Source organism: Myotis lucifugus, unplaced genomic scaffold (assembly GCF_000147115.1).
Source record: "Myotis lucifugus unplaced genomic scaffold, Myoluc2.0 scaffold_280, whole genome shotgun sequence".
NCBI classification, from domain to species: Eukaryota; Metazoa; Chordata; class Mammalia; order Chiroptera; family Vespertilionidae; genus Myotis; species Myotis lucifugus.
This window is the reverse complement of record NW_005871328.1, coordinates 1,351,323-1,365,735: the sequence shown is the minus strand read 5'-3', so window position 1 is coordinate 1,365,735 and position 14,413 is coordinate 1,351,323. Positions and strand designations below refer to the sequence as shown.

The following is a 14,413-nucleotide window of genomic DNA, read 5'->3' as shown; positions in this document are numbered from 1 at the left end:
TGGAGGGATAAGGGGTGCGTGAAATGCATAAACATTGTCATTAGCTTCCAGTTATAAAATAAATAAGTCCTGGAGATATAATGTCCAACATGATGACTATAGTTAACAATACTGTAGCGTACATTTGAAAGTTGTTAAGAGGATAGATCTTAAAATTTCTCATCACAAGGAAAGAATTTTTGTAACTTTGTGTGGTAATAGATGTTATTGTGGTGGTAATTTTGCAATATCAAATCGTTATATTGAAACTAATGTAATGTTATTGGTAAATTATACCTCAGTAAACAAAACAAAACAAAAGCAATTAAGACAAACTTACAACAACAGAAACAAACAAACAGAAGTAATTGTAACTGTGCAGTTATGGATATTAACTAGACTCATTTTGCAAATTATACATATAATGAATCATATGTTCTACACCTGGAACTAATATGTCATATGCCACTTATATCTCAAGTTTTAAAAGTCTCTAGAATTTAACAAATTAACTCTTGCTACAGCTAGAGGGGTTGTAGATTTCAGTAGTTTTGGGACAGTCCAGTTTAGTCCGGTACTCTGGGAATAACTGGTAAAAGCATCCCTTTTTACTCCCAAAACGTATCCCTGTTTGGATGATACATTACATGGTCCTACTTAGCATAAGAGAACAACGTGAGGATTTCTATAACCCCACTCTCATCCTGACTCCTCCACAGCGGGGAGACCTGAGGTAAGTCCCTCCTCCAAGTACAGCGCTTGTCAAACATTCACAGCAACCAAACTCTTTCTCAAGTGAAAACTCACTGCAGAGCCTCCAATGTGAGCAACAATTCGGAAGAGCATTTTTTAAGTAAAAATTCCTTTTCTATGTTTAATTTAGTATTTATACAGCAATTGATTCTCACTGAGGCGGTTGAGATGGACACATACTAGTACATGTTAAACCAGAAATCTTACTTGGTCACACATCCACTTTGTTCCCTGACTGACAGAGAACTGGTGGCAAAGAGTAAGTAATTTTTCCAGGGTCCCCCTTGCGCTCTAAGTTAAACGCAGATGGCAGGAGAATCCTAAGGTAGTTATCTCCAACACCTTAAAACCTTGCTGCCCAATGCACCTGAGCATGCTTTATAATTACAGTTAAAATTTGATGCTATATGCAGAACTGCCAAAGCCCCTCCTTGGAAACAACTAAACAAGATAGTAAGGTCACATCCAGTTCAAAAGCTTCTGTTTTTCTAAGTTTACTTTTTGTGGAATTCTGAATATCACAGAAGGAAGAAGGAATAGCACCTTAAAGATTTGGACTCTCCTCTCCTTCAACAAAAGCCCCAGAACCAAGTGGGTCTTTTAGAAGACTACGGACACAGAAGCAAGATCTGCTGGAGTGGAATGGAAACAGTTGGGCTGTTGAACCTGCACAGGGCAGAGATGGTCCAAAAGCATATCAGGGAGATGCTGGCAGCTTTTTCCGTCTGCTTCCAAGAGCCTCCGGTTTTTAAGATTTTAAAAAAGCATCTTTATCCTCAAAGTTTGGGAGCTAGAGGGTAGAGATGGACGAATTCTAACGAGTTTATTGTTTTAATGCCAGCTTGGGTCATGAAGTCAGCTTATGAATTAGAGAAACATGGGCTAAAGGTGTCTGGAGATGTAAATTTGAGGCAATCACCAACTTGTAAAAATGGAAATATTTTGCGTAAAAGTCAAGACTTCTGGCTTTGCCGACAACAGAAAGCTCTGGCAAAAGTAGTCTGCTTTCCTCATGGAGATTCTGAGGTACAGCCAAGGTGCCCATGCCCACCCTAGACCGAGCATATGTCCTCCATGTTCCCATTGTCTCCACTCTCGGCTCCTCTCCCAGATGCATGATAATCATTACGATTTTTCACTGGCCCCTGTGGGCATGTCAGCGTGCCACCTATGGAATAGGTAGTTGTACTTGTGAGACTAAAATTGGAGCCAGGTGGTACAAGAAGGATGGGACAGGAAGGCTCTTGGTTCTTGTTTCTCAGAGCTCATGCACCTAGGGCTGTTACCTTGAGCAAATCACAGCGAGGCTCAGCTGCCTTACCTGTAAAATGGACGCAGAAACTCATGCCCTTCCTGAAGTATGGGCTGTGATAAGGATCAGACCATAGCACCTGGTGCTTTATAACTGTAAAGCTTTGTAATCCACATCTGTGGTTGGTCAGTCTCACATCCAGCCATCCCCACTTTGCCTGGTACCAGTACCCCAGTTTCTGTCCTGGGAATAGCTTCTCCCATTCTCAGCCCACATAGTTGGATGGTGTTGACTCCATGCTCAGCCCAAGTGGGCAGTTGGGTCATTGGGTCAGTATGGTTTAACACAGTTCTACATTCTCTTAGACAATTGATTGGTTCCGGGATGGGCATATGAGCCAAATGGGATCAATAGAATTAAGGCCAGGACTTTAGTTCAAACTGCAGGGAAAGGGAAGCTCTCTTTCCTACTGAATTGGCTACCATGTTGCTAACCTAGGGATGGCAGGTCTGCAAATAGAGCCCACAAGGAGGATATAGGAATGGAAAGATGTTGAGAAGCAAGATCTGGGTCCCATGATATGAGGCCTTGTGTCCAGATATACATCAATACATAATTTTCTTCACTTTAGCCAGATTGGAGCCCCATACCCCCACAGGTGGTTCTACACTATCAGGCAGACTTGTGAGCGTTTGTTTGATTTGCATTCATTTCTCTGGGCACCCCCTACTCCTGAGTCCTGCAGTGCCCCTGCAGTAGCAGCCAGCTCTTCTCTCTGCCTTGATTTGACCATCCACACTGCCTTCTTGAAGTTCTTGAGAGGGTCCTGTTGTGAGGCTCTTGATGTAGGGCACTGGAATCGTTCACGGATGAGATAGCCATGTCTGGTGGGGGCAATGAAGCCATTGGTGGTTGGGATGATTCTGTTCACTATGGCATGGACAAACTGGCTGGCCAGCAGGGTGCCTGCGGAGAGTAGGGGTGGAGGTCAGGGCAGCACAAATGAGAAAATCAGGGCCACAAAAATTCAATTTCACATGTTCAAGAGTTTGCTGCATGGGGTCAAATATCTGCTATGCTCTTTACTTGGCCAGGCATGACATCTAACTTCTCGGAGTCTCTCTTGCTTCATCTGCAATATGGGAATGATAACTGAAACTATGTGCCTAGGGGAATTCTGAAGGTTTGAAGATGTCATGTACATGATTAATATCAATTTCATCCCAGAGTGAGCTCAGTGATGATGATGATGATGATGAAAGAGAAGTTCTGAACCTGTCCAGGATGGGCTTTTAAGGCCACAATCCACAGACCTCAGCTTTTGAGCTTTTGAGCCATGTGTCATTTTTCTAGGCATCTTTGCTACATTGTAATAGACTATGATGTATTAGATTACAATGTATTGGATTGAAATGTATTCTATTATAATGTGTTTAATTACACTGTATTCTATTATAATGTATTCTATTATAATATATTTGACTCTACCTAATATTCATTCAGCCACTTACTTGCTTTGTGACCTTGGGAAAGTCTTTTAACCTCTCTGAACTTCAGCTTCTTCATTTGTCAAATGGCAATGGCACTTACCTCTCAGCCACTGTCTATAGGAAACAGTGTAGGAAGGTGAAAAAGGTGAGCATGGGGAGCAGGCAGACCAGCTCCAACCACAGCCTACCAGTTATTCACTGTGTGACCTTGTGCAAGTCACCCCATCTCTCAGGGCCTCAGCTTTTACTCTGTAAAATGGGGGTGACTGTTGAGAAAATTAAATGGCTCAGTGGCAGTACCCAGTACAAAAGAAGGGTTAACTATTGTTAATATTCCCTTAGTGTAATATTGAACAGACCAGAGATGTGGGGTTTTCAAAAGTTAGGCTGCTCCTAACTTTTATGAAGCCTGATGCAAGAGAATGAATCAAGGCTCATATCCTATAAGACACAATATGTAAATGTTGCAAATCCAGCTAATAAACTATTAAATGAAATATATTATATCCTCTTACATTGATGGATATACCTTTGGAAGGTCAAGTTTAGGTTGAGAATTCTCAGTCTCTGCAGTTCCATGCTGGAAGGCAGTGGTGTGGGAGAGCCAACCTCCAGCTGTTTGTGGCTCAGCTCCCTTCTCTTCCCACACCCAGCTTGATCCTAAACTCCTAGGCCTCACATATCCAGATTCCCTGCACAGTACCCCATGGCTACCCCCTGAGCCTAGAGGTATGCACATTGGTGGCATGGTCCACCCCCAGAAGGATGGACCCGGGGAAGAGGCCTGTTTAGACCCTAAAGAGGGCTGCAGGCCAGATGGGGAGGGTGAGTTCCAAGTACCTAGAGCATGGGTCTAGACAAGGGGCTGTAGCTCCAGGTAGGCCTGTCACCTTGGTCTATGGAGACCTGGGAGAGAACCAGCTAGAGGAGGCCAGAACAAGACTCCCATGACCCAGAACAGGGCTTTCTTCTCCAGATCTAAGCTCAGTCCTGTTCTCAAAGTAAAATGACTCACCATCCAGCACACTCCAGACAATTACGGAGCGATCCCTCAAGCCCGCGTACACATACTTGTCATCCTTGGAGAAGCAAACACATTGGACTCCTCGACAGTAAGAGTTCTGTTGAAAAAGACAATGTGATCTTGATTTCAGACTGAAAGGTACACAGGACGCCAGCCCCAAGGCATGTGTGTAGGAAGCAAGGCTTGTAAGCACCCCATGGAGGATGGATCCAGTGAAAACCTGGAGAAACGGGTAGTATTGATATTTCCAGGATCAAAGCATACCTTCACTGGGACTAGATTGTGAGTCTTAGAGATATTTTGCATTAGAGAGCAGAAATTCTAGGATTTAATTCTTAAATGGCCTCAGTTATACTAGTATTAGCTATAATTGACTTTAATTAAAAGCTCTGTGTAAATGCAATATGGGCTCTTGGATTGGATCCTAGAATGGAAAAAGGGAATTTGTCAAAAACATACAGTCCCAATAGAGTTGATAGTTTAGTTAGTAAAATATTATTAACATGTTAAGTTCTTAGTTTTGACAAACACATTCTTTTTACATAAGATACTAACACCAGGGGAAGCTGGGTGAAGGGTGAGTAAATGGGAACCTTTGTACTACCTGTAAATCTTTTCTGTAATTCTAAAATCATTCCAAAATTAAGTTTGTTTGTTTTTTTAAGAAAACAAAACAAAACCAGAAAGCTAGGTGTATTTAACTGCAACAGTGACATTTCCCATCTCAACAAGACAAAACATTACTTATATCCCAGCCTCATAGTGGCTTCATAAAAAGAAATAAGTCAGGTGGGACAAAGGTTTTTTAAGATGAAACTATTCATACTCTGCTCACTTAATACAAGGTCATCTCCCTGTGTTTAACAATTTTTACATCTTGCAACCTAAGGTATAGCCTTTGTTACCTAATTGAAAAACTGGAATAATAACCCCAATGGTACAAGAGCATTGTGAGGGTTAAATTAGAGAATATTTTAATATGTAAATTTTTATATAATGTGTATATAATTTGAATATATGAATATATAATATAGTTCTTCATAATATTAATACAAAATTATAATAGCTCCTGGAGATAGGCAGTGTGGACTCCAAGATACTTTGTGTATAAAGGAGTCACTGGTTTCCCTTTTCAGAGCTTTTGCAGCTACTGTTCCTTCTGCCTAGAATGCTGTTCCACAGGACTTATTTGACCTTAACCAGCACCCCTTGGTGAGTGCACTTAATGCTACTCTCCACCCTCTTGACATTGTCCTATTTTTTCCCAAAGGCCTGTTCCCCAATCCATCACATATTTACTGCTTTATTTTTATTTCACAAACTTTTATTGAGGATATGTTAGGAGCTCCCCTAAGGATGGGGACCATCTCAATGAGCAAAACAAAAAATTCTGCCCTCACAGGGATCTAGTGTCTCCCCCAACAGAACATGGCTCCAAGAGGTGGGACGGTGCGTGTCTTCCCTGGTCACAGCTGCTTCCTCGGTGCTGGAAAGAAGCCTGCCATGGCTTGTGCAGTCAGAGCCAGTGAGTGAAAGAACGACATAGTCAGGATCGGGGCGAGTGAGGCGGGGCTGTGCCAGTGCAGGATTTTTTCCTGTCTTGATTTAAAATGTTGATTTTTTTTTTCTTCGTGGATCTTTTGCCTTTGTTGTGATTTTTTAAAAATATATTTTTATTGATTTTTACAGAGAGGAAGGGAGAGGGATAGAGAGTTAGAAACATCGATGAGAGAGAAACATCGATCAGCTGCCTCCTGCACACTCCCTACTGGGGATGTGCCCACAACCAAGGTACATGCCCTTGACCGGAATCCAACCTGAGACCCTTGAGTCCGCAGGCTGATGCTCTATCCACTGAGCCAAACCGGTTAGGGCTTGTTGTGATTTTTAAAAAAACATTGTACTAAAATATTATTTCTCTTCATTACTGAGTTTTGGGTGCCCCTTTAAACTCTACTCCCAAGGCGAGTGCCTCACTTTTCTTACCCCAGTCCCGACCCTGGTCAATGACCCGTGGTGTGTGTGCTTAATAAACGACTCCGGTCATTGGTTTTCTAGCACCAGGACCTAGCATGGCCACCTACCGTGTAACTCATCTCGAACTTCCACTTGCACACCTCCAGGTCCCAGAGGCATAGCAGGGCTTCCTCGGACCCGCTTACGGCCAGCTGCTCCTTGTGGCTGACGTCCACGCAGGTGACCCGGCTCCCATGGGCCTCCAGAGGGAACACTTTGGAATTCGCACACTCATAAAGGAAGAGGTCGCCGCTGGTCATGCCGTAAATCACACAGTAGTCAGCCAGAACGGCCACGCTGGATATGGTCGCAGGCAGCTGGGTGTAGAAGGTGTAGGTTGGCCCATCGATGACTGGACAGGGGTCCCCAGGGTGAATGTCCAACACCAGGACCATGCTGTCATAGGCGATGGCCAGGTGCTCCTCGCCCTTACTCAGGGCCATGCAGTTGACAGCTTTCCGGGCCTCTGGAGGGGGGATGCACATCACATCCTGCCTGGAGTTCAGCGGGAACACGAGGACGATGCCGGAAACGAGGCCAGTGAAAAGGAGCTTGGCCTGCTGGGCGACCTCCAGGCACCTGACCTCATTGGAGGTGTCCAGGGCATCTTGTTCTTTACCTGCCGCAGGGACAAGACCACATCAAGAATGCTCACTCCATGTTTATTTCCGGTTTTTTAATGCTTTTATTATCCATAAGCTTCAACTTGGCTTCTGCAAGTTTCTCTGCTTCCACTCCTGCCACAAAACCATCCGAGGATTTAAAAATGAAAATTATGCCCAGCCCATGTAGCTCAGTGGTTGAGGACCAACCTATGAACCAGGAGGTCACAATTCGATTGCTGGTCAGGGCACATGTCCAGGTTGTGGGCTCGATCCCCACTAGAGGGCGTGCAGGAGGTAGCCGATCAATGTTTCTCTCTCATCACTGATGTTTCTATCTCTTTCTCCCTCCCCACTCCTCTCTGAAATCAATAAAAATGTATTTGGAAAAAAAATATTTTTTTAAAAAAGAAAATTACATCATCTCGCCCTGGCTGGTGTTGCTAAGTGTTTAGAGCAACAGCCTGTGGCCTGAAGAGTCATAGATTCAATTCCCGGTCAAGGGCATGTACCTGGGTTGCAGGTTTGATCCCTGGCCCCAGTCAGACTGCGTGCAGGAGGCAACCAATCCATGTGTTTCATATTGATCTCTCTCTCTGGCTCGCTCTCTCTCTCCCTCCTCCCCCCCTTCATTTCTCTAAAAGTCAATGGAAAAATATCCTTGGGTGATGATTAACCAAAAAGAAAAGAAAATTCCACCATCTCACTGCTCTGCATACTGACCAGTGACTTCCCACTCCTCTCACATGACCTCTTTGACCTCATCCCAAATGTTTCCTTACAGACTTCTGTAAAGGCTAAAGAGGAAATACTCTAGCCTTGCAGACATATGCTTTCTGTTGCAACCATTGAACCCTGCCTTTGTATCCGCCAAACGGCCACGGACACCATATAAGCAAGTGGGTGTCTGGAATTGGCCCGTGGGCCAGAGTTCGCAGGCTCCTATCTTACCTCCAACCACACTCCATTCCTTTCCGGCTGGTTTTGCCCCACAACTAGCGGGCAAGCACCTTGACAATCTGTCTTACTCACCTCCCAGAGCCTGGCACTAAACAAACATCTGTCAGATCAGTGAGTGCATGAACTTGAGAATATATTTCTTTTCTTACATTATTTTATCATAAACAGGAATTTCTATATTTCTGTTCACACCGTGGGAGCCGGTGCTGTTGGTAAAACACCCAGACTCCTTTTACGGGCCAGTTCACCCAGACCCAAGGCTGCCACTGCCCTGAAGAAGGGAAGCTTCATCTGGAAATGCCTGGGGGCTATGCCCACCCCACCCCCAAGGATGGCATCGGGCCAATGGGCTACAGAATGCTGGCCCCCTTGCTTTGAATGGGAAAACTCGGAGGTGCGATTTATGCTCTGGAGCTCCCCGTGGGACCAGGCTGAACCCCCGGCCCTGCCTGCTTCCTCACTACCTCTCAGGCTTCTCCTGGGCGCTCCCTTCCATACAGCACTTGGGCAAATCTCCCCATCACATGCCCTGCTTTCCTTGGAACCTGAACTAAAACAGAACTGACAACCAGTTATCAATTGCCTTGTGCCAGAAATTTATAAAACGAATCCTGTTTCCTATCAGCCACTTCAATTTTACTGTAGTATGGGGGTGATATGGGCTGAATGTTGGTGCCCCTCCCAAATTCATACGTTGAAATCCTAACCCCTCATGTGATGGTATCTGGGGGTGGGGATCACTGGGAGGTGATTAGGTCATGAGGGCGGAGCCCTCACAGTAGGAGGAGGGCCCCTCTAAGAGGAGACATGAGAACTTGCTCTCTCTTTGCTCTCCACCATGTGAAGGTACGATGAGAAGATGGCCATCTGCAAACCAGGAAGAGAACCCTCACTGAATACTGGGTCTGCCAACACTTGATTTTGGACTCCCAGACTCCAAAACCGTGAGGAATAAATGTCTGTTGTTTAAGCCTGCATCAAGAATGGATCATAGCCCTAGCTGGTGTGGCTCAGTGGAAAGAGCATCGGCCTGCAGACTGAAGGGTCCTGGGATCGATTCTGGTCAAGGACACTTACCTGGGTTGCAGGCTTGATTCCTGGCCCTGGCAGGTTGTGTGTTGAAGGCAGCCAATCGATAGGTCTCTCTCATATAGTTGTTTCTCTCTCTATATCTCCCCCCACCCCCACTTCCACTCTCTCTAAAAGTCAATGGAAAAATATTCTCAGGAGAGGATTAACAAAAAATAAAAAATTTTAAGAATGGATCATAGGCCTGGTGGGTGTGGCTCAGCAGTTGAGCATCGACCTATGAACCAGTAGATCATGGTTTGACTCCCAGTCAGGGTACATGCCTGGGTTTTGGGCTGGATCCCCATGTGGGGTGTGCAGGAGGCAACCGATCAATAATTCTCTCTCATCATTGATATTTCTATCTCTCTCCCTCTCCCTTCATCTCTGAAATCAATTAAAAAAAAAAAAAAGAATGGATCATAGAAATTCTCATCCCACGGTTTTTTCAATGCTTTCATTATCCATAAGCTTCAATTGGCTACTGCAATTTCCCTGTTTCCACGACCCTAATTGATAGTGTTCTGTTACAGCGGCCCAAAGAGACCAAGACAGGATTCAGTGCTCACCCACACAGACTGACCGTGCTTATACAAACCTTCTGCCAAATCCCAGATGGTGACTTTGTTTTTGTCCCCAATTTTGGGGAAGTAAATGTAGCGTCCATTGTGTGACACAGCAGTGAGGCCAGTGCGGTCCAGAAACGGGGCGGAGGCCCGCGGCTTCTGAGTGTAAGTGAGATCCCAGACTTTGAAGGATGAGGACTGCTGGGAAGCGGATGCCACCAGAGCCCCACCCTGGGCCAGCAGGCTCACGGGGGCCCCGACGCCTTCCAGGATGTCCAGCAGGGTCCCCTGTTCTGACAGACTCCACACCTGAGGATGGAGAGCAGAGGGGCAGAGCTGACTTCTTCCTTAGGCAGCTGTAGCTTGAAAATATGCTTAAGTTCATTTGTCCAACTAAAGTGAATTCTTAGGCTGAGGTTCAAAGGCCTTTGTGTCTCCCCACCCCCTAGAACATCGCTACATCTCACCAGTCTACCATCATGGCAGTTCTCAAAGTGTGTTCCAGGGAACCCCTGAAGGGTACCCCCCCAGCGTTGTCTGCAAAAGCAAGATTATTTTCATAATAATTCTAAGATATTATTTGCTTTTTCCATTCTTTTCCTCTCACGAGCAAACATTGGAGTTTTCCAGAGTTATGGGACATGTGATATTATAACAGACTAGAGGCCCGGTGCACAAAAATTTGTGCACTCGGGGGGGAAGGGGGGGGTCCCTCAGCCTGGCCTGTGCCCTCTCGCAGTCTAGGACCCCTCGGGAGATAACGACCTGCTGGCTTAGGCCTGCTCCTGGGTGGCAGAGGGCAGGCCCAATCCCTAGGTGCAGCCCCTGGTCGGGCTCACAGCAGGGCTGATTGGGGAGTTGGGGCGCCGCCCCTGTCATGCACAGAGCAGGGCGGATTGGGAGGTTGCGATGCCACCCTCAGTCACGCTCAGGGTAGGGCTGATTGGGGGGTTGGGGCACCACCCCCTATCACACTCAAGGCAGTGTCAATGGGGTTGGGGCACTGCTCCCCCCCCGTGATGCACAGAGCAGGGCCAATCAGGGGGTTGGGGAGCTCCCCCCTGTCACGCACAGAGTAGGGCTGATAGGGGAGTTAGGGCACCGCCCCCTGTCACACACACAGCAGGGCGGATCAGGGGGTTGGGGTGCCGCTCTCTATCACCCACAGAGAGGGCCCATCAGGGGGTTGGGGCGCTCCCACTGTCCCACTCAGGGCAGGGCCGATGGGGAGGTTATGGCTCTACCCCGTCACACACAGACCAGGGCCCGTGGGGGGGGGGGGTTGGGGCGCCACCCCCTGTCACACACAGAGCAGGGCCGATCAGGGGGTTGGGACGCCGCACCCTGTCACACACAGAGCCGCAGGGTGATCAGGGGGTTTGGGCGCTGCACCCTGTCATGCTGATCTGGTGCCAGGAGGCCTCACAGCTCCGCTGATCCCGGTGCTGGGAGGCATATTACCCTTTTACTATATAGGATAGAGGCCTGGGGGCCAGCTGGTTTGCCCTGAAGGGTGTCCTGGATCAGGGTGGGGGTCCCCACTGGGGTGCCTGGCCAGCCTGGATGAGGGGATGATGGCTGTTTGCAGCTGGTCACACACCCTTCAGGGTGGGGGTCCCCACTGGGGTGCCTGGCCAGTCTGGGTGAGGGGCTGAGGGCTGCTTTCAGGCTGACTGAAGCTCCCAACCGCTCCTTTTTTTCTTTTTTTTTTTTTCTTCTGGGCCAGCTTTAGCTCTGGCTCTAGCTCTGAGGCTTCCGCTGCTGGTTTGTTTGCCGTTCTATAATCGAAACAATGTATAACTTCAGCTCTGAGATCCCAGCCGGCTATATTTGTTAGAATGTTTCAAACTGCCAGCTCAGAGGCCGGCAAGTCAGGCGGGGAACTTGGAGTCTGCAGTCACTGGAGCAAGCAAGCCTCATGTTCGCTTCCAGCTGCCTGGCTGCCGGCCGCCATCTTGGCTGACAGTTAATTTGCATAAGGATATGCTGATTAGCCAATGGGAAGGGTAGCGGTCGTACGCCAATTACCATTTTTCTCTTTTATTAGTGTAGATAGGAGTATGCAGAATCAAGTAGGAGAGTTCAATAGTCTTCTATTAAGTCAGACATGAAAGAGATTTGCTAAAATGTGAAACAGTGACACTCTTCTGATGAGTTATTTGGTTTGTTTCAGAAAATGGAATTATTTTCATAAAAGTAAGATATTATGCTGACATTTCATGTTACTGAATTAATGGATAATTAATTTTGGGTTTCCTTATTTTTAATTTTTAATATGACAATTGCCAATAAGTACTAAATGCAATGTGGGATTCTGAATTAGATCCTGGAATAGAAAAGAAGTACAACTGGCCTGGCTGGTGTGGCTCAATGGTGGAGCATCGACCGATGAACCAGGAGGTCATGGTTCATTCCAGGTCAGGGCACATTCCCTGGGTTGTGGGCTCCATCCCCAGTAGGGGCATGCAGGAGGCAGCCGACCAATGATTCTTTCTCATCATTGATGTTTCTATCTTTCTCTCCCTCTCCCTTCCTCTCTGAAATCAATAAAAATATTTTTTTTAAAGAAAAAAGTACATTTATGGGAAAGCTGGTGAAATTGGAACAAAATTTGCAGGTCAGTTAAGAGTATTATTCCAATGTTAATATCTTGGTTTTGATAAAGGGACCAAGATAATATGATATGTGACAGTTGGGGCAAGCTAAGGGAAGAGTAGATATATATTTGGGGGCTCTCTTAGACATGACTCTTCTTCAAATACTAAAAGTATTTCAAAATAAATCACTTACTAAAAACATATAGATCAAATTGATATAATCCGCATAAACAAAAGCTCTTGGGGGGTGGGTATCGCAAAAACCTTTAAGAATGTAAAGACGTGGTGAGCTCAGAACGCTGCAGAACCAACCTTGAGAACTCTGAGCTTCACAGGAACTTTCTTCCCCTCCCCCAGACCGGCTCCACTCTAAAGGTCACAGTCCTCCTAGTCTTTCAGGTTTAGTGGGAATTATCTCTGCTTTCGAATATTTTGGTAATCCCCCCAGGTCTGTCACTGGGTCCTCAGAGACACCCACCCCTTATCCTCCCAGTGACCTGCCCTGTTTTGCCTGCACTAGTTTTCTGTGGTTTTTTTTGAAAGTCAAAGATACCTTAAAAAAATCATACTTGTTATTTCAGAGGCAGAGGTGAGGATGACAGGCCCTAGCTCTCCCCCTCACCTGAATGAGTGCATCCCGGGACCCCGTGACAATCAGGTTGTTCTCAGGACCGAAAGCAGCCGTCTCCACTGTGTCCTCGTGCTCAAGGTCAGTGGCCATGAATTGATGAAACCCCTGTGAGTTGGCCAAGAATATCCGCACGGACCTTCCAAAGCCTGAAATGGCAGGGACCGGGGTTATGCCTTTCATTTCTGGAGGAGCTTGAGTAATTCAATTGAGTCAACCAAGTTTTTTGAGCACCTACTATGTGCCAGTGGAAGGAATACAACGGCGAGCACGATAGACACAGCCCTCATCCTCACAGAGCCTACCATTGGGAGAAGTGGAGGGGGGTTGACAGTGATCAATAATCTCACAGAAAAACAGTAAAGATATTTATGATCAGAAGACAATGAGTTTTCTGAGGACTGGGACTGCTTATTTGGGCTGCTCATGATATCCCAGAACGCAACACAACGCTGGGCACACAGTAAATAGTATGTTTTGAAGAAGGAAAGAGGGAAGGAAAAGAGGGAGAGAGGAAGGGAAGAAGGGAGAGAAGAAGGAAGGGAGGGAGGAAGGAACAGAAAACGTTTATAATTTCTGAGAAGGGCACTGTGGTCAGGGGAGTGGGTGCCTCGAGAAAATGTCCACAGACACACGTGGCAGAGGAGGCTCCGTGAAGGCAGAGGCGGAGACTGGGATGTGGCCACAAGTCAAGGAATCACAAGGCAGAAGCTGGAAGAGGCCGAAAAGGATTCCTCTCTAGAGCCTGTGGAGGGAGACAGCCCTGCCTACACTGTCATTTCCGACTTCGGCTTCTAAAACAGTAAGAGAAGACGTTCCTGTTGTGTTGAGCCACCGCGTTTGCACTGTAGCTTGTTACCTCAGGACCTGTGAGCTGACCGTGGAGGAATGAGGAAGTGGCAGGCCCTGGGAGAGGTGGACAGGCTGATGTGTCTGAGGAGCAGCGTGCAGGCCAGTGAGGTGGGAGCGCAGTGAAGGAGGGCGGGATGCGGGAAAGGGCTGCCAGATTTAGCAAGACAACAACAGCACACACAGTTAAATTTGAATTTCAGACGAACATCCAAACAGTTTATTGGTATATAAGCATATCCTAAATGTTGTGTGGGATATCCTTGTACTAAAATGTTGATTTGCTGTTCATCTGAAAGTTAGCTGGGAGTTCTGTATTTTATCCGGCAACTCTGCCCAAGGGGACTTGTTCACTTGCGTTCCAAATATTGTCTAGGGCAGTGGTTCTCAACCTTCCTAATGCCGCGACCCTTTAATACAGTTCCTCATGTTGTGGTGACCCCAATTTCATTGTTGCAAATTGAACATAATTAAAGCATAGTGATTAATCACAAAAACAATATGTAATTATATATGTGTTTTCCGATGGTCTTAGGCGACCCCCCAAAGGGGTTGCAACCCACAGGTTGAGAATTGCTGGGTGAATGTTGTGTTGAGAGAACCCCTAGCAGGGAGGTGGGCAAATGGGG

At 46.5% G+C, this 14,413-nt stretch overlaps 1 protein-coding gene across 1 annotated transcript in view; it reads right to left on the bottom strand.

Moving 5' to 3' along the window:
• Nucleotides 1–2,648: 2,648 nt before the first annotated feature.
• The window catches only part of NWD1 (NACHT and WD repeat domain containing 1), a 55,184-nt gene continuing 43,419 nt past the window's right edge, over nt 2,649–14,413 (bottom strand). Inside the window, 5 exon segments of the mRNA XM_023763285.1 lie at nt 2,649–2,950; nt 4,490–4,595; nt 6,583–7,133; nt 9,743–10,019; nt 12,930–13,084. Of these exon segments, the coding sequence (XP_023619053.1) occupies nt 2,649–2,950; nt 4,490–4,595; nt 6,583–7,133; nt 9,743–10,019; nt 12,930–13,084 (1,391 nt within the window).